This window comes from Scheffersomyces stipitis, chromosome 2 (genome assembly GCF_000209165.1).
Source record: "Scheffersomyces stipitis CBS 6054 chromosome 2, complete sequence".
Classification (NCBI taxonomy): Eukaryota; Fungi; Ascomycota; class Pichiomycetes; order Serinales; family Debaryomycetaceae; genus Scheffersomyces; species Scheffersomyces stipitis.
The window spans coordinates 713,589-733,350 of NC_009042.1; the positions used below are offsets into that span (position 1 = coordinate 713,589).

At 41.8% G+C, this 19,762-nt stretch overlaps 9 protein-coding genes across 9 annotated transcripts; 4 read left to right on the forward strand and 5 right to left on the reverse strand. All coding sequences in view use genetic code 12, as the record gives it.

The window, feature by feature from the left end:
- Window positions 1–119: 119 nt before the first annotated feature.
- On the reverse strand, window positions 120–1,134 carry PICST_76246 (60S ribosomal protein L37). The gene is made up of 2 exons (XM_001382865.1): window positions 1,112–1,134; window positions 120–544 (listed from the first exon to the last, which is right to left on the reverse strand). Exons 1-2 carry the CDS (start codon window positions 1,116–1,118, stop codon window positions 285–287), a joined length of 267 nt encoding a protein of 88 aa, XP_001382902.1. The 5' UTR covers window positions 1,119–1,134; the 3' UTR covers window positions 120–284.
- Window positions 1,135–1,854: 720 nt separating this feature from the next.
- PICST_55913 (predicted protein) lies at window positions 1,855–3,660 on the forward strand (the record flags this gene model as incomplete). The annotated part of the gene is made up of 4 exons (XM_001382340.1): window positions 1,855–2,031; window positions 2,084–2,131; window positions 2,197–2,775; window positions 3,037–3,660. Coding segments are annotated over 4 exons (1,428 nt in total), but the record flags the coding sequence as incomplete, so codon positions are not given.
- Window positions 3,661–3,792: 132 nt separating this feature from the next.
- Window positions 3,793–5,577, reverse strand: PICST_54949 (predicted protein; the record flags this gene model as incomplete). The annotated part of the gene is made up of 1 exon (XM_001382866.1): window positions 3,793–5,577. A coding segment is annotated over one exon (1,785 nt), but the record flags the coding sequence as incomplete, so codon positions are not given.
- A 470-nt stretch (window positions 5,578–6,047) lies between these two features.
- On the forward strand, window positions 6,048–6,338 carry PICST_56381 (predicted protein; the record flags this gene model as incomplete). Its single annotated transcript, XM_001382341.1, has 1 exon — window positions 6,048–6,338. One exon carries the CDS (start codon window positions 6,048–6,050, stop codon window positions 6,336–6,338), a length of 291 nt encoding a protein of 96 aa, XP_001382378.1.
- Window positions 6,339–10,561: 4,223 nt separating this feature from the next.
- On the forward strand, window positions 10,562–12,550 carry PICST_41737 (predicted protein; the record flags this gene model as incomplete). Its single annotated transcript, XM_001382342.1, has 2 exons — window positions 10,562–11,023; window positions 11,240–12,550. Coding segments are annotated over 2 exons (1,773 nt in total), but the record flags the coding sequence as incomplete, so codon positions are not given.
- A 703-nt stretch (window positions 12,551–13,253) lies between these two features.
- Window positions 13,254–14,618, reverse strand: SPF1.2 (PF1 P-type ATPase; the record flags this gene model as incomplete). Its single annotated transcript, XM_001382867.1, has 1 exon — window positions 13,254–14,618. The coding sequence occupies one exon, from the start codon at window positions 14,616–14,618 to the stop codon at window positions 13,254–13,256; it is 1,365 nt and encodes a 454-aa protein (XP_001382904.2).
- Window positions 14,619–15,876: 1,258 nt separating this feature from the next.
- PRP28 (pre-mRNA splicing factor RNA helicase of DEAD box family) lies at window positions 15,877–17,524 on the forward strand. Its single transcript, XM_001382343.1, has one exon. It carries the CDS (start codon window positions 15,955–15,957, stop codon window positions 17,401–17,403), a length of 1,449 nt encoding a protein of 482 aa, XP_001382380.2. The 5' UTR covers window positions 15,877–15,954; the 3' UTR covers window positions 17,404–17,524.
- Window positions 17,510–18,544, reverse strand: PICST_56179 (predicted protein; the record flags this gene model as incomplete). Its single annotated transcript, XM_001382868.1, has 2 exons — window positions 17,510–17,595; window positions 17,620–18,544. The coding sequence occupies 2 exons, from the start codon at window positions 18,542–18,544 to the stop codon at window positions 17,510–17,512; spliced, it is 1,011 nt and encodes a 336-aa protein (XP_001382905.2).
- A 285-nt stretch (window positions 18,545–18,829) lies between these two features.
- TIR3 (hypothetical beta-1,6-N-acetylglucosaminyltransferase) lies at window positions 18,830–19,521 on the reverse strand. The gene has a single exon (XM_001382869.1). The coding sequence runs from the start codon at window positions 19,475–19,477 to the stop codon at window positions 18,941–18,943; it is 537 nt and encodes a 178-aa protein (XP_001382906.1). The 5' UTR covers window positions 19,478–19,521; the 3' UTR covers window positions 18,830–18,940.
- Between the last annotated feature and the right edge of the window lie 241 nt (window positions 19,522–19,762).

A 19,762-nucleotide genomic window follows, 5' to 3' on the forward strand; every position in this document is an offset into this window, starting at 1 on the left:
TGATACAATGTCTTTACAGATATGATATCGAAGGCAGTAAATAAACAATAACTCCAACTATACAATATGAGATTCAATTACTCTTGTGATCTACGTATCTCTCTACCTACATCATCTTCCTTATGATACAATGATTTATTTGAATTGCGTAAAAACTTCAATATAAACGAAAATTAAATACTATATTAACACAACAACCAAAAAATTATGTGAAATGTAAAACAACCCCTATTGTTTGCTTTATGAAATTATTGGATGGTTTGGTTCCTTGGATAGCGTTTAATTTAAGCGGATTGAGGCTTGGCGACACCGGTTTGGAAACCGTTCTTGAATCTTCTAGAAACGTGCTTCAAGTAAGCCATTCTACCGGTACCAGTGGTTCTTCTTCTCTTAGCCTTCAAAGCCCAGTTGTGGGATCTTAACTTGGCAGCTGGGTATCCACAAGAAGAACAAGTCTTCTTTTGGACGTGGAAAGAACGACGGCCACATCTGTTACACAAAGTGTGGGACTTGTTGTGACGCTTACCTAAAGATGGAGTACCCTCTATTGTTATGTTAGTATGGTTCCTTTCGAATAAACGAGAGGTGAAGTGATGCGATGAGATGAAAAATGTAAAATGTTCCGAATTTGTCTGCTATGACTTATATCTTATACGGAAGGAATATGGCAAGGAAATTGAAATAGTCTTGATATGGTGAGCCTGGCTTCTGGTGGTGGAAATGTGACAGTGACATATGTTGCAATACTCGATCCTCTTCACAAAAGTAGTTCTTCCACAAGATTGAACATACAGTCGTTTCATTCAAATTTGTTCATGTCTACTGGTGAAAAATGCTCCATCTTTGACGTTCAATGTCTGAAATTTCTTCTTTGATGGATCAAGAATTCTTCAAATGATACTATTGTCCTGATTGAAGTTAAATATCACGTTGATCGTCTTCTTGTTCATTCTTATCATTTGTACTCTGGAAGTCTATGGTATTCTTCTGGATTTCTAGTGGCATCTCAAATTTTTCATCTTTCATTTTCATCGCATTGTCCTCAGCACTCTATACATTGGAGACGATGGCTGCTCTTCACAGCTGCATCCTCTTGTAGATCCTCACGTACTACCCATGTTTGCTATCTATATTAATGTAGTTACTAAAACAACAGAAGTAGGTAAAGATTATGTTAAAATGTATATCTGTATAGGAAAATTTTCACCAGCCTGAGCCTGACAGAGAAACAGGAGAATGAGACTGGGAGTGCACACAGAGACACCAGCCAGAAGAGCTTGTACTATTGGCTATTGTGCAGGACACTCCAAAACTGCCATACAAATTCCAAAGTATGGTAGTGAGACTGAGACTGAGCTTAATATATGGTACGGCATACAGTTCATTATTCTCACAACTGACGCAACTTTTGTCTCTTCATAATTTCTGTTGTGCAAATCACGTGGATGTGTGACAACATTCGCATTTCTCAATTGTCCACGTGCACAGACACATTTAATTTGATTTCTAGGGTTAGAGCCCTCGCACAAAGTTCAGTCGCGAATTCTCTCTCCAGAGCAATTTCTGAGCTTTCGCTGATAAAGCTCCATTTCTTCTCACACAAATCTCCCATACACTCCAACGCGGTTGCAAAATTTCGTGTTTGTTTACCAACACCAGATAGTGTAAGTGCAGTCAGTCATGAGACGGCTAGGCGTGACCGGATGTTGTGAATCTGGCTGATGCTGTCTCTTCTTTTCGAATCCGAACATCCTGGCCTGGACTTTGTTTCCAGAAACTTGTTGATTTTGCTTCTGAATTCTGTCTTGATTTTCACAACCCGAACTTTTCACTTTTCTTACCTCATCACTCGGAACCAAGATGTCAGCACAGTTCCCACCCTCGTCTCCGTTGATTAGCAACGACGACTATGCCGTGTCGGATCCGTTTGCTGTCAAGTCCTCTTATTCCAAGGGCCAAGTCGAGGAAAGAGGAAGAACAGACTACCCCACGCCTAACCCATCGTCTGCCTTGTTCAGATCGTCGTCTCCAGTGCTCGATGCTGAAGAAGGCGACGATGAGATTGATGGCGAAGAAGACCTAGAAAAAACCGAGAATGAACTCAGACAAGATATTGAAGTTATTGAGAAGAGTAATGCTAAACAATCTACTAAAAATTCTTCGAAATCAAAGAAGTCCGTCTCCTTCAACTTACAGACCAAAGTGGCCATCAACAAGGACTTCAACATTTTGCATCCTGATGCGCGTGTATTGAGAATCCCATTGGTGACTTCCAAATCGCATATTACCATCGGCCGTTCTTCAAAGACGTGTGACTATGCCTTGAACTCTCATGACTCGTATATCTCACGTTCTCATGTCTCCGTCTGCCATAATGCTGAGCACATCGTTTTGTCGTGTATTGGTTCCAATGGGGTAGCCATCAGAATCCCAAAGCCTTGCTTTGTCTATGCCACCAGTGCAAAAAACCACTTTGTAGTTATGGAAAACAAGTCCGGCAAACCGTTAGACATTACCAACATGGACTTACAGAAGACTCGTAGATCCATCGTGTTGGATGCTAACCATACCGAATTCTTTGTCAGAAAAAATGAGACGGTAACCTTGCCTCGTTTCTCCAACGTCTTGCTCGAGATATCCGAACAGGTCTTATTGTTGAATCCAGAAGATATTGAAGAAGAATTGACTGAGGATGAAATGCCCGTGTTGATCCAAAATGAGCCCATGGCCACTCCCTTGAAGGCTCCTCTCAAGAACTTCCCCCCAAGAACCCCAGTAAAGGCTTCAACCAATCAGGCTTTGGAACACAATGACGACACTCCAAGTAAACCGCCGGTTGTCGGTTCGGTCCATGCTTCAGCTTCTGTAGCTGTCTCTTCTGCCATTGTTCCTTCTACCTTAGTCTCCGCAGCAGAAGGTCGCTCTGCAGTTCCTTCAGTCCTTAAAGATGAAGTCAAGATTTCGACTTCTCCAAAGGTCAAATCTGAAAAGGGAACTCCTAAAAAAGTCAGAAAGCATCCTCATATACATGTACAGCAAAAGTCGCTTGTTCATCCCAAACCAGTAAGTTCGTTCAAGATCTTTGAAGAGGTGAATAAAGAAGAACCAAAGACCCCTTCTCCATCGGTTTCTCCTCAACTATTCAGACAGTCCACTCCATTAAATGACAAATCAAACACCTTCAGCAACCCTTCGACCCCCAAGACAAAGAGAGCACTGTCGGAAGAACCTCCTAAGCAGAAAAAGAAATCCAAGAAGACTCTGGAAATCGAAAAGGTCGAGATCAACCAGGAATGGATCAAAGACATCAACAATGTCGAGGAAATCAACAACATCTTGATTAATCATTTGGCATTCTCGAGGTTGTCGTCTACGCCAGCATCATTCTTGAACACTATCAGTGTAGTCGCTTCCAAGTTGGAATTGAGACAAATCAGAGTACTCTTGCATAACATCAAGTGTATTGGTGTGATCTATAGAGAAGGAAAGGATGCAGCTGGTAAGCCTTTGGAAGAGGAATACTACTATATACTGGAGAATGATGATGATGCCAAACGTACCGCATTGGTCGCCAATGTCAAGGGCCATGGAGGTTTGAGATCCTGTAGAAGAACTCACAAACAGTACTACTGGAAGAAGCCAGCACCCATCAAGAAATAAGCATACCCATAATCATATTACCATTAATTTTGTACATTAGCTAGCTTTTGCTTATCACGTATTATATATTTTCGTACCTGACAGTTTTGAACTATATCTTTGTACTTCATAAGGATTCGTAACTGAAAACCCATATCCATATTGAAGCTTCTCTTCTTTCGTTAGCTCCTTAGGACTGCTAATTCTCGTCTTATCAAGCAGCAGGGTTAGCAGCCCTAGTCTTCTCCTCTTGAGGTGAGACTTAGTTACAGCGATGATCACGCCAATAAGTAGCTGCATCACCCATACTCCTACTAGAGATATACTTATCACGAACTCTAAGAACAAGTTCAGCTTATACATGGCAATAGTCTTCTGTACACCTTTGGCAAACACACTTCCGGCGGACAGGTCGGACTCGGAAATTACTGATTTCAAATTGTCCAGCAACTGTTTCTTGTTGATATTTGGGATCTTAACAGAAAGATTATCGTTAATCCAAGTTAAACCAGATTCCACTTTGTCGATTTTTCTGCCAATAGTGCAGTATACAATGGTATTTACAGGTCCAGAAAAAGGAGTATTGCTGAAAATCGAGTTTACAGTATCGTTCAAAGTAGACATGAATTCGTGGAGGGTTGAGTTGATCTTGGACGATGTCAGTTTAACGGAGCCAAAGAGTTTGTCGTTGATGTTATCTTCTTGCTTCTGGAAGTAACTATCTATTTGAGAGAGGTATACTGATGTCATGTTCAGCAACTCTTTTGTCATCTGGGAGGTATCTATGTCAGTACCCTTCGCTTTTTTGATAAGTATCCTTAGTATAATGTACTGTAGAAATACAACAAACAAACCCAAAAGTCCCACTAATAAAAAAGAAATGGAGTAGTTGGAGAAAACATATGTAGATAGCCACGACTTAGGCAAAAAGCGCAAGTAAGGGTGGAGGAGATTGCTGAACGCTTCTCTCAAGTCGAAATAGTAATGAGTGTTCTGGTTGACCAAGTTTCCGATTATTCTTTCTTCTCTATTCCACTTTCTCCATTCATCATAAATCAATGGAACCATAACTAAAACTGCACATATTGCAAGAATGATTATTACAATTTTCGCAGCCATTTCAACAGAAGTGGACAAATTGTGCGACAATTCCTGAATGCTCTTAGAACCGATATCACATACCAGAAGAGGTTGCAATAAAGGAAATTTGACACCGCCTAGAGATAATGTCTCATTCTGGTTCCATTGATTTGTGAGTGACGTGAATGGTTCCTCGATGAGCTTCTTTGTACTATTTTCTACAGAGCTGAAGTCAGGATCTATCCTGATTTTATTGATTTCTCCAAGTACGCTGGATGGGATGGAAAGATTGGTGAGTTTTCCAAGGGAGAGCGAAATAGACTTCTGGTACTGATCCGGCGAGTCCAGATTATTGTTTCCAGTGAAGAAATCTGCTACTTTGCTGGCGGTGGAAACAACTTTATTAAGTATGGATGAAAGTCCATCGAGCCCCAGCTGGATATCATGGGTGATTTCGACTATTGTGGTATTAAGACCCTTGACAACCATTTCCGAGGTATCGGCAGCAAAATCGGAAGTACCCACAATTGCTGCCTTGAATAGACACGTATATGTTCCTAGCAACATTTCTACTGCAAACCAAATTAGATTGAGTATACTTTTCGCAGCCACATGTAGAAGAGCTAGTGTGCTGTAGGTGAAACTGTTTAGATTGTTTTCAACCATATTCCGGATCATGACAGATACCTTAGTCGGGAGTTCATCTACTGAGCAATCGGAGAAGTCTGGAATATTTCTGACGGCTGCTACTAGTGTTTTCTGAAAGAGGTACACTTTTATTGTCACTAGAACGAGCGCAAGCGTATACTTATTCAAGTACACCTGTGAGATGCGCTCTGCGAAGTTGAGATATGGCATGAGAGTACAATGTCAATGAAAGGGAGGTAAACAAACGTAAAAATGAACGTAGATGATTTTCAAACTACAATTCTAGCATATATATTTGAGACAATTAGTTTATACTGTTTGCTGGAAAATTTGTCCGAAACAATTCTGAAACCATCCAGTTGCTAAATGGTATTTCAGATTGAGAAAATAGTACCATATAATTAATACATCATAAAACCATACAAACACCGGGAAAATTTGATAGTAGTTCACATTGACCGCTGACAGTTATGTATGCTCGATCTGTGCTCGCGTCTATGCCAGAATTGGACCCTTTACGGCTCCATCTAGCATGTGGCTAGCTAGAGAAGCTCCAACACAGTCGTGCGGATACCGAATCCATACGGAACTCTTTCGTCAGATTGTTGATGTTCAGATTTTCCATTGTAGAGCTACGGTAGTTTCTGGTGGCAATCAGTGCAAGTCAACCAGCTAGAAGAATGTCTGATACCGAGCAGAACAACACCCCCAAAGAGGAAAAGACCGACAACACCCACATCAACCTTAAGGTTTCTGATGGATCTGCTGAGATCTTCTTCAAGATCAAGAGATCGACTCCTATGAAGAGATTGATGGAAGCCTTTTGCAAGAGACAAGGCAAAGACTTAAGTTCGTTGAGATTCTTGATTGACGGAACCAGAATATACCCCAACAACACTCCAGACGAGTTAGAGTTGGAAGATGGAGACACTATAGAAGCCCATCGTGAACAGACAGGGGGTTCGTATTAGTCAGTAAGTACGAGTATAGTAACAGTACAGAATAAAGAAACTAGCAATGTCAGCTGTAGATCTTTTGGGTGAATTTGTTGTGGTTTTTCATTTATCAGCCAAGGGCACGATAGCCAGGAGGGGCCAAGAGAAGAAGAATAGGCCAAGAGAAGAGTGGAGCCATAGAGACGAGGGAGTAGAGCGTGAGGGATGAGAATGGAGAGAACAGAATGGAGAGAGCAGTAGAAGAATCCAAACAGGAGACAGATAACTAGCAGATGCACTTATATAAGAACACATATAGATACACACATAGATACACATACAGATAGAAATGTAACAGTGGAACGTAGTGGAAATGTGTATATGTTAAGACAATATATGTGTATAAGTATGGACAAAGAGAGCATCTGAAAAGAGTGTAGAAAGAAAGCACAACACAGAAGAGCGACAAAGTGGAATAGAGAAAGCGGTCTTCAATCCTGGAGTATTCGATTAGAACGACAATATAGAGATAGTGTACAGAGAACGGCTACTAGTGAAAAGTGTACAGTGAATATGTGCTCAGGGTATAGTCAGAATTTGGAACCATTTGGCACCAGAAAATCACCAGTACATTCCTGGAGTAGAAAATAGAAGGTTGATTTCAAGAGACAGCAGCAATACTACGGAACCATTTTAGAATGTCACATTCATCGGAGGAACCTTCCGCCGACTACGATTCGGAACTACAACTCCTAGGCCATGGGTTCCAGAATCGGCCCACTACGCTCAGGCACAGCTCCAACGGAGAGCTGATGCTAGCGAGTCATCGGATAATTCTTGATTACCGATGGAGACAATGAGCCCACGAGCTGGGAGACGGTTGCGTCACTGTCCTACGGTAGTACGATTTTCGGCAATGGCTAAAGATAGACCGTGACTCGTGAACGCCCGAAGATAGAGTTAGCGAACTTTGCTTGTCACGGTCGGAGTCACTACGACGGACAACTAATTTTGGTTTGGGAGATTGGGAGAGATAAAGAGCTGGGCACTCTTGACCCAGGAAGAGAACAGAGGACAGCGGAAGCCGCAATGGTGCAAGAACACAATTCGCCGAGCCGGAGCAGAAGCAGCAGAAGTGTCTGCCATCACTAATAGTACCCATTTGTCGGCTTGGCCCTCGTCTCCTTGAACCTCCTTGTTGCGAGTCCACGCGAATTACTGAGGAGCTAATTACTGAGGAGTGGCTCTCACTATTGTTGCAGCACTGGTGCAGCGATAAAGCAGGACCACCGCACACCGCACAAGATAAGAAGGATGAATGATTTTCTAGGAGGGGATTTCCGCAGAGGAGACGAGACTGGAGACGAATAGAAAGCCATAGAATATACGACTGTTGCCATACAGCCATACTGCCGGCCATAGCCGCAATTCGAAACGTGCTGGACTTTTCATTTTGCACATTTCAATTGCTCAGATCGTTTCTAGCGACAGGTTTGGATCAGCCTATCGCGGTGGAATCAGCGCAATAAGTCGAACGACCGCATTCCTGTTTTCTCCCTATTTTCGGAGAAACTAGGAGCCCCTATACAAGCGCCAGCCAAATAATAATCCTGGGCACCTGCCAAAACCAGAAAATATCTGGGGAAAAGGAAATGCCTCTACTGGAGATCAATCCACAAAATGTGGGTATATTGTACGACATTGCCGTTGAATGACTCGAGTGCTTATCTATGATCAGCTCGGGATTTAAAGTCCATCAATCACACCCGGCTGGAGACACAAGCTATCTGGAGGACTGGACTGGGCCAGCACTATATAAGCCGGCAATGATCCACTACACTTTCCCGTTCTCTCACCACCACCTATTTTCATTAGTATCACTACTATCACTACTATTAGAACTTTACTATCAGCATAACAGCACTAACAGCTACACTTAGCATTACTATCAACTACCTACTACTATAAAATGTGCAAAACCGAAATCTGCGGAATTTGTCGTATGTATCAACGATTTTATACCTCTTTCTGTCACACGAATACTAACAATTTTAGAACACAAGTCATGGACCGGCTGCGGCAAACATGTTAGCCAAATCATGGACATAACACCAAAGGACGGCTGGTGCACCTGCGAACCGGTCGACACCAGCGACATTATCATCAACGGCGACTTTTCATACCCACCAAGAGCCGGAACCGGGTTTGCCAGAAGAATGAGCAAGACCTGAATCACTGGTCGGACGTCGAGGTGTTAGGAAGATGCGATGCTGGTCTAGCGTCTTCCGGATGGTTGTCGTCATCACATAGACGACAGTAGAATTGGAATATGTATTCACCATTGTCTATATAGGTTTGTTTTAGGGTATGAAATATATATTTATTCAGAAGTAATTGTGAGAACCAGTAGGTAGCTAGAAGTGAACGAGAAGAAGAACTGTCGAGAGTTTGAGAAGCAGAATTAGTAGGACTTGACAGTGTTGATCTGGATCACCAGGAGATAGGATCATTGGAAGCAGTTCAGTATATTCACAAAGACTCAATAGCATACAATAATATTCATAACGATGAAGTATTTTTGTAGGAACAAGAGGCAGCCGGAGTATATTCCAGAATAATAATATACTTTATTCCTTATACTTTTAAAAATTCTACAGATCTGTGGAGCACAAGCAGGTGTGTCAGAGTAGCCTGGCCCTCTAGTGGCATTTAGCACAAATAGTCAATATTGACGCACAGAATGGCTCTGGTGCATTCTGGGGATGACATTTTTCCGGGTTGCGCCACTTGCCAATTTCGTTGCCGTTTGCCGTCGACCTGAATTTTTGTTGGTCAGATAAATTCCAGCTACATGACGCTGAATTTCTGAGCTTTCAAGACATGCAATGGCAGTTGCACAGCCAGAGTTGAAACGGATGTGAGATACACGGGAGTCCAAGCGTATGATGTCAGAGGAAGTACCCCATACTTTGGAGTGCGTATAGACCGCGGTGCACATGTGAAAGAATAGAGCGACATTCTCAGGAGATCTGGTCTTGAGCAGAATAATGGGAAGAGTAGCAGCCAGAATAACGGCCAGTGTAGAGTAGTGCAGTAGAGGAGAGTGCTGTAGAATAGAGTGATGTAGATTGGTGTAGACTGGTGTAGCGTGAGCGATCAGTCCACGGATATCCTTCGTAGCCACATGGAAATATCAGCAAGCACCCCACTAAAGTGATGGCACTAATGCATTGCCAAATGCCATATGATATCATACACCAAAACACTGCCATTAGGCTGTACACCATCGCCAATGGCTACCAAACAAGCACTTCCACCGTTGGACTAGCGTAGCACAATCTCCACTGTACGCAAGCCAGGCTCTTCCATTTGCCATATTCCAAAACCCGCGACATTCCAGTCCCCTCTGTCAATGTCGTCGACCCCAGAGCCTCCGCCTGCCCTCACGGTTTCTTTTTCAGTGTCCTTTTTTCTGGATTCGCTAGTCGTTCAAGTTTATGTAGTACCATATAAAAATAGTTGCGCCGCCTAGTCTTTTCATACGTGTCTACCTGGAGAATATTCAAAAGTAAACGAAGCCGTATCTCCGTATCTTCTTGCCAAAGCTCTGTTGACAATTTGCTACCGACCCGCAAGATAATCCCGTCCAAAGATAATCCGGGCACTCACGACTTGGTACTATATATATCTAGAATCTCGCTCCACATTCATCTTTCGTTTGGTGGATCTGCCCCACTTTAAAAATTCTCACGAACCACCAGAAACACAAATACCATAGACTATCAGCACAACAACCTAGACAGCAAGCACATTACCATACAAGCAACGTCCCATACCTGACATCCTAACCATATCTCACATAATTCGTTGTACTCCATATATGTATTCCTAGAATGAACTTCAACTACCCTGACTTCCTCGGTCACCCGTCCCAGGACAAAAACCAAAATGCCAACAACTTAGAGAATTCAAATCCAAAGTTGAACCAACAAAGTCAACAAAGTCAACAAAGTCAACAAAGCCAGCAAAGCCAACAAAGCCAACAAAGCCAAATGAACCAAAATTTGAACCAATCAAATTTGAATAATCAACAAAATTTAAATACGTTTTCCAACATCCATCCGGCCTCTGACTTCAACACCATTCTCTTCAACAAGCTCTCCTCCCTTGACGACACCACAGCTTCGCCTCTAGAGGCAATGTCGTCCAGATCGCCTACCAGTGGTCCGCAGCATGACATCTTCTTGTCTCCTAATAAGGACTCGTTCGCTTTGCCCATCGAGCTTCAAGGTGGAATCGGTACCATTTCATCCAGAAGACCTTCGTACGCCGCTGAATCGTTCACAAGATCCAATTTCCAGCCGTTGGTTGGCTCCGGTATCGGAAGCAACAACACGAACGCCAACTACAAGTCTCCCCAGTTGGGCCCTACAGCCTCTTCCTTTTATGGTAGCAACAACAGTAGTGGCAACAACGGTAACAGCAACAATAACAATAAACAGTTATCATCTTATGCTATGTTTAACAACTATAACCAGAGCTTCAACTTTGACCAGTTCAACGATGCCTTTGCCAACAACTTCAATCTCAACTCCAACTTCAATGACTTCCAAGCCAGAAGACCCAGCCAATTGGTCGAGTTCCAGCAGCAACAGCAGTACTCCGTGAATCCATATCTCCATCCACAGTCTCAACCACTCCAGACCATCCAGCAGAACCAGGTTCCTGCTTCTTTCTCTCTAGGCTCTAACCAGCAGTTTTTATCTCATCAGCAGAACAATGCTTTACTTCAACAGCAACAGCAACAGCCTCAATCCCAACAGCCCCAGCAACCTCAGCAACCTCAATCTCAACAAGTTCAACACCTGCCTCAACACCTTCCACAGCCTCAATCTCAACAAGCTCAGCAACTGCCTCAACGTACACAACAGTCTCAGAATTCGGCTCAATTCAAACAATCTATCAAGTTGGAAAATGGGCTCATTCTTAAGGACCAATACATCATTGCTTCTCCAGATTTGAAGAATCAGTATCTCAAGACTACCAAGTATTTCCAAGATCCTCATATCACCAATGAGGTCTTGACAAAGTTGAACGACTTGTTATCTCTTCCTGTAGTTGTGAAGCTCATTACCTTCATCAAGAACTTGAATAATCTCACCTTTAACCACAAGATCTTGTGCCTTGTGATCAACAAGAACGGTAAATTTGACTTGCTCTCGTATCCCAATAATTCCAATATCTTCTTGCAACGCGACGACTTAGTCATAGTAGACGGAGATAGAGGAAAGGATTTGGTGATGATAGTAGAGCCTTTAGTTAATCTTAATTTTGCTATTCTTTTCAACTTCTTGAAGAAATTGGAGCATTTAAAGAGCTTAACCATTAACGATTCCAACTCCAACCACCATAACCCAGGTCAGAAGATCAATGGTACTCACTCCACCTCGTTGAATGCGTCGGCAATCATCAATTCACACCTGAATGAAGACAACGAGTTCATTATTACTTTGCCTACCAAACAAGTTCTTAGATTCGCTACACCTAAAGAGATTCACAAGATCAGTGGCAAGTTTTTAGAAGAGAAGAAAGCTTTTATTACTTGCTTCAACAAGATCAAGGAATTGAATCTACAATCCAATTTGACGTTGATTAACGTCGAATACCAATCGGACTTCAAGAAGTTGATCTTCTACTACTTTGCCAACTTCAAGAGAATTGACTTCCGTGGTTTGATCAAGGAATTATTCAAGATCTACAAAACAAGAATTTGGTTATGCGCTGTATTGCCTTACGATAAACCAGAGCTCTATGTTACCATGTCCAAAGAAGAGGCTGAAACGAAGAAAGCAGAAAAGTTGAAGAAGGAAAAGGAATCTAAAGACGAGGACGACGACAATTTGATTCCTAGCGAATATGAATTGTCCAATGAACAAATTTTGAACTTCTCTATCAATGAGTTTGAGAACTTATCGAGTCCCAACTACTTCCACCTGATCAATTTGTTGAATTTGATTGAACACTTATCAAACGAACTCCCAGGATACTTCTATGGTTTTAACAATTCTTCTGTCTCCACAGGTGGAAACAACATTGATAATAGTGGTCCTAGAAATGCAAAAGGAAAAGGATCTTCTCCTACCTATTCAGCTAAAGCTTCAAACAGTGCAACTGGAGAACATAGTAAAATCTTGCCCAGCTTTAATCCATTTGGCGACAATGTCTCCATAAACCCCAACTACCAATAATTCAATCCAATTCATTTTTATTTATTATCCGGAATAGACAAAAGAAATCATAGAATAGATAGGGTGGTATGGAGATGCAGTGGTTGTCGCTGTAAGCTCGGGTCCATTACCATCCATTTCCTTAAGTTAATTTCAATTCGTTGTACTTGTTTCCGTTTTTGTCGTCAGGTCAAATTTGTAAGAAAAGTTAAGCACTTTAGAGAAAGGTTGCCGTTCTTTTTCGCTATTTCATTTATCTATGCCTTTAATTTGACTTCCACGCTCCCACTCTTGCAATTTACAATGCTAATCTAATGATGTTTATGAATTAATTGTGGTGGTATTACTTCCATATTGTGTGCTGCGGTACAACATAGAATGCAATTTTCTACCACAGATATTTGTGGAAGTTTACTCAAAGTGTATCCCATACTCCCCATTAATATTACCTACTATATATTACCCTTTTTATACATGATACAATTTATACACAAATAATGTCTTTATTGACGACATATGTATCCGCTTTTAAGTTGCATGAAGCGGATTTCGCCCGAGGAAACATATGGAGCCTGCGAAGAAAGGACTTGAAACAGAGATATTAAGATAATGGCTCTATTGAAACGGACACTAAAAAGATAGTCCGTTGCATCCATTGGCACTACGCGCCAATTGTAACCGCATTTTAATAAAGTACTGTAAAAGAGATAACCTTCTATTTCATCTACTTTTCATTGCCGAGCCCTAATGATTCCAGAGTGGAATGTATTATCTTCCCGAAAAGTGAAATCATTCCTTTACTATCTTCGTACCATTTATGAGGTTCAAAGTCATGTAAGATTAACAAGATGAGAAGAAAAACTTCAATAATGCCTGGTGTGTCTTGTTCAGTGGAGAGAATCTTCCTACGAACCAAACAACCTTGCGAGGTCTCAAAGCCAGTTTTGGTCACATAGGCAAGAGCTCCGTTATCGGGAGCAATGGGAATAATTGGGTTTTCTGGCTTGGTCACTCGTAAGACAAAGGAACCACCATGCAAAATTGAGTTCTTGTCCAAACCCTCTGGTTGCAACTTTTCAGCACTGGGCCTTAACTTGATCGACTCCTTAAACAAAGGTGTATACTCGCCTGACAACATGGCTTCGTTAACGATGGCGGCACCATCTGTTAAGAGTAAATCACAGGGAAGCGTAGAGTCATCGCTAGTTCTGGTGACAGAAACCAAATCACCAGGAAGCAATTCAGTGGTCTTCAACTGCTTCCATTTGCCATCTCTATATGTGTAGATAGTGTAAGGTGTAACTTCCATTTCCTGGATTTTAGCAAAGGCGGCTCTTCTCTGGAACAAGGTAGTCATCTCGACCAAAACAAGCACAACGAGCAACAACAATGAGCGGTACCACATCTTATTCAAAATCGAAAGAGCTCCACCGAAAGCTACGAACTCCAAGGCGTGAGCAATGGTAGGCTCCTGGAGCAAGTCCTTGAAGGTAGGAACTGGTATATCAAACTTGTTCTTACCGTAGTTTCTTACAAGCTTTTCCAAGTCACCCAGGAGCCCTGTCGAGCTCTGGAAATTGGCCAATTCAGGCTCTTCATCAAAGAGGAAGGCAGGAGGTGAAAACCTCTGGGTCTTAACATTGAGCAAATAGTGACGTCTCTGGTACAAAAATAAAACCTGTTCTTCGCCATCATGGAACTTTTTTCTGAATATTGGACAGACTTTACCGCTTTTGTGGTTTGGGCTGGTCAAAATCCTAATATGACTGGCTTCCGTAATCGTGTTAACAGCGGAGTAGTTATGGAAATCAAATCCAGGGAAACAAAGACGAAATACCCAGGAGACAAAAACGAGTATAAATATTTTCCGGATCCAGCTAGCAATTATCATGTTCACCATCATCAAATAAAAAAATGCCCCGTTTTCCACATGCTCGTAGCAGTAAGAGAAGTAGGCATCAAAGAGAACTGGGACTAGGGCTAGCTTTGGCCATAGATATGGATATAACAAAGAACGGTTGAGAAATCCTTTTGTGCGAACAAGCAACTTAGCCCCTGCAATATCTGGGTTGTCAATGATGTTGGACATGACACTGTGACAGCAGAAATAACAACAGTTTGCTTCTGAAAGTTCTCAACTTCCTTTAATTGCTCCTTAAAAACTGGTGCAAATTCTAATTTACTAATGAAAGCCCTACTTCCAGAACTATAAAGATATATCTGCAACTGAAATTCTATTGCACGTGATGATCATGATCATAAACTGCCGATAAATTGTACTCCATTTATATAATAATAAGCATTCCAGCTTGTACAGAGAAAGACGAAACAGTTCTTGTATTCCTTAAATGGTTTGAATTGATTTGCTCTTATCAATATCATTTTTGCAGCCGTTCGAGATATTGTTAATTCTTGAATTATTTTTAAGAAGAAGGCTTTGTGTTTCCAAGCCAACACTTTTTTCTTGTCAAGTATTTAAATTTTTTTATCGCCGTTCATGCCTCTGTCGCTATCCTTCGATGTCAACAGTGTATTATCTCCATCTCTAGTGAATGAATATAATAAACTGTAACCAATTTGTATAAACACACGGCAAAGTTTTTGGTTGAACTGAAAAAGTTCGTTAAGTTGCGAATTAGAAAATTATTTCTCAATCATCATGAGGTTGCAAAATGATTGTTTGGTAGAGCGAACAACAGACTGAATATTTCAGGTCCTTGTCTGATCATAATGCAAATTAAACACAGAAACGGATTAAGACCTTCATCAATAGATCGCATTGATAATCCGTGGCTAGAGCACCCTCACTATGTTTTGTAGAGATTATTACCACACAAAATCACGAGTTTCAACTGATTATTGCTTTAGATGAGAAAATTAACAAGATACTCAAACGCATAATGTGAAACTAGCGTTAAATTTGAAAACCTTCGGCCAACCCGGTAAACTGATCAAACCGTTCTTCATTAATATGCTGCTGGAACACTTGAGTTTTATCACCTGATTAATTGATCACGTGCTTTAATTGTGAAGCTAGTATGGTCTGTATAGAGACAAGTCTGCAAAGTGTATAGTCTTCTTCAAAGATATTCAATACGACTTTTTGTCTAAGAGACATGAGCAGGCGACCGATCTCAGCAGAAGAGCTTGTAATTGGAGCAGAGGAGCATGGCTTCAGACCTAAGTTCCTCTCAAAGCTGGAAAGAAAAAGGTTAAAAGAAGAAGCTGAGGCAAAGAAACAGAAGCTGCTACAGGAACTTGAAAAGAGGAAGACCAAAAGAAAACTAATTCAGTATGAGCAAGACGAAATCGAGGAAGACAATGGGAAAACAATAGTAGAAGAACCAGTGCGAAAAAAGAAGAGTAAACAGTCACGATTCAACTTTGAATGGGATGAATACGAAGATACCACAGGAGATTCACTTATGATGGCTCTAGAGCCAGTTTCTACCACAAGAGACAATATCGATTTCGTAGAGACTACACATTGGTCAGAGAAGAGTCTTGATCAGATGACGGCACGAGACTGGCGTATTTTCAGGGAAGATTATGGGATAACATCGAAAGGTGGAGATATAGACAACCCATTGCGAACTTGGAATGAGGCATCGATCCCTTCAAAATTGTTATCCATTATAGTAGACAAACTCGAGTATTTGGAGCCAACTCCGATTCAACGAGCTGCGATTCCACTTGCTCTAAACCAGCGTGATGTTGTCGGAATTGCAGAGACCGGTTCTGGTAAAACTTTGGCCTTTCTTATACCTTTGCTCAGCTATATTCTAAACACAGACAAGAACTATTTGGAATACGAGCATCAGCAGGAGCAAAACTACAACAAGCCGTTGGGTCTCATTTTGGCTCCCACAAGAGAATTGGCCCAGCAGATAACCAAGGAAGCTCAGAAATTTGGCGATAGACTTGGTTTGAACGTAGTCAGCATTATTGGTGGACACCAGTATGAGGAAACTGTTCATTCAATCCGAACAGGGGTACACGTTGTAGTCGCTACACCGGGGAGATTGGTAGACTCTTTGGAAAGAAATATTATTGGTTTGGATAAATGCTACTACCTCATTATGGACGAGGCAGATAGAATGATTGACATGGGGTTTGAAAAGGCTTTGCAATCCATCTTATCTTATGTTCCCAGCACAGATCGTTTGAACAGTACTATCGATCTGATGATCTTCCACATCAAAAAGAGGATCACTTTGATGTTTACAGCAACTATATCACCCCCAATTGAGAAGATAACGAAGAACTTCCTTATAAAGCCTGGCTACTTGTACATTGGTGGAGCTGGCGAGGCACTTGATCACATTGTGCAAAATTTCGAATACTTGGGATCTGCTACTGGGGGCTCTGAAGATTTCGACAGCAAGAGATTTGACAAGTTGGTGAGGATAATTCAGCAGCACTCTCGAGAATCGCGTCAATTCTCGATTATCATCTTTGCCAACTACAAGCGAGTCTGTGATTTGCTATCACTTGAGCTTGAAAAGAATGGCTTTAGGGATAATGTTGTTATTCATGGATCCAAAACACAAGAATTGCGAGAAAAAGCTATTTCAAGCTTCAGAAGCCACGAGTCTAGAATCCTTATTGCCACCGATGTTGCAGCCAGAGGTATTGATGTGCCCAATGTGTCGCTTGTTGTCAATTTCCAGATGTCAAGAAAATTTGACGAGTATGTTCATCGTATCGGTAGAACTGGTAGAGCAGGAAACAGAGGTGAGAGTTATACTTTTATAGACGACTCTGATTCTGACGTTTTTATAGATTTGAAGAAGTTCTTGGTAAACGGCGGAAAAAAGTGTCCAGATTGGTTGATCAAACATGCATCTACCCAGAGCCAGGTTCTACGTGATTAGATATCACAATATGTATTACAAATGTATACTGTACTGTCACAACATTTCTACGAATTGTTTGATCACTAAATTATACAATTCTCAATTACACAAAAGAGTACTTCAGTCACTCTTCGTCTTCACTACTTTCGTAACCTCCAACTAAAGCAGATACTGCTTTTTGTTTCTCTTCATGTAGTTGTTTTTTGTTGACTTGTGCTTTAGCAGCCATAACACTTCTGGATAATGCTAGTTTATCCAAAGTCGAATTATCAAAAAAATTTCTTGGAGAAGAAGAAGAGGTTGAAAGTGGAACTGGTTCTATTTTCTTTATATCAACTTCTACTTCCTCAACATCCTCCTCCTCAGGCTCCTCTACTTCTACTTTCTGTTTCTTTATTTTTGGCTTTTGGTCTTCTACTTTGGCTAAGAGTTTCTTGACCGTTTCTAGTGCTATTTCCTCCATACGTCTTTTTTCCTGTTTCTGAGCCTGGGGGTTGGGATCTTCATTGGCCCATCTGATGTTTAGCACCTCGTTAGCATCTAATGATTGGTTTTGCATCGCCTCTTTGGCAAATTGCGCTTGTGATTCGAGCCGATACGTTATAAATGCACAAGATTTGCCGTGTAGCACTCGAATCTTCTCGATCTGGCCAAACTCCGCAAAATGCTTAGTTACTATGCTTTCCGTCTTGTCTGTCACATTCAACCCTCCCACATACAAAGTTCTGTTGGAACGATTGAACGAGCCTACTCCGTCCATGTCATCACGGTACTCGGACGTCTTATCACGACCAAAACAGTCTTGTGTCGGCTTGAAATAGTCGGAATCAATGGGTATGCGATGATAATAAGGACACTTCTTGCCGAGGTAGCAACATCCACGAGAAAAGAATAAGCATATCGAACTTCCTGGTCTTGCTCGTGTATAACCTGAATCCTTTTTGATATTTGTTCTGAACTTCAGCTTGGTGTAATTCAGTTTCGAGGAACTATCTCCTCCACCAGACCATTTCAAATACCAGATATTGAAGACACTTCCCGATTGTGCTGGCTTGTCGTCGTCGGGAATAGTATCCGGATCTACCTGTAAACGAGCAGGCCCTCCGGCATTTGCCTCAGCAGATGCCTGAACATCTTTTACACGCGTTTTCAATGACATCCCTAGCAATTTCAACTCTAAGGGCCGCCAGAATAAGGTCCTACCATAAAGAACGGTACAGGATTGAATATGTCGCATGTCGTCTGGCGACATCTGGAGATGGGCTGCTCGAAGATGCCGACATCCATCTCCATTTAATAATTCTGGGTACAGGAATTTCATTTCACGGCACAATGAATAGAAGCCTCAAAATAACTGGAAATGTGGAGAGGAATTTCACCACTTTTCAGTGGTCACAATGGGCACAATGAAGACTGAAGGATGGCTACACAGATACATACTTGTCATAACAACTTTTATATTTCTAATCTACACATAATAAACATAACATGAACAAAATCCAGAGACATTTTGTAGGAGCAGCCGACTTGGGCTGCAAAATGTCGCACCGTCGGCTCAAAAGAGACTGAGCAAGAAAGACAAGCCTACGACTCCGAATACGGCGCTTGACTTCTTCCAGGAGACTTCGTTAGCACCGTTAGTGGTTGTGCTGGAGGTTTCAGAGGCAGAGGTTTCACTAGCAGAAGTTTCACTGGCAGTTTTATCTGTGACTGAACCAGAAGCCTTGCTTGTAGCACTAGACAATGCCTTAGTAGCATCACTAGCAACCTTACTAGTCAATGACTTAGCATCTGACTTGGCATCACCGGCAAGAGATGTGGCCTTGCTAGCGACTCCTTCACCAAGAGAAACAGCGCCAGAAGTTACCTTACCACCAACAGAGGTGGCCTTCGAAGCGATATCGTGACCAAGAGAATCAGCACCCGAGGTAGCAACACCAAAGGCAGAGGTAGCCTTGGTAGCAACGTTTTCTGCAACTGAGACTGCTCCAGAGGTTGCGACTTTGAAGACAGACTCGGCTCCATCGGCAGCAGCGCCAACGGCAGAGGTAGCAGCGCCAAATCCGGCGGCAATATCAGAACCAAGGGCCATTATGAAGTAGTTATAAAGTTAAAGTGCTAATAAAAAATACTGAGCAGTACGTTTGAGTAGTCTAGCGTTTTTCATATTCTTGCCCGGGAAATTGTCTGCCTTATATAGTCTTCAAGTTTCTAGGGACGGCTGGAGCCTGAAAAATAAAAGCCCGAAATCAAGCGTGTCCAAATTGGAGTAAATCCGGCCGTAATTCCATGCATACAGCGATGGTGGAATTCCCAACAGGTATAGGAGGTTGAAAGAGGAGGAGGATTGCGAGGCTCCCTACACAGATGACGTCAA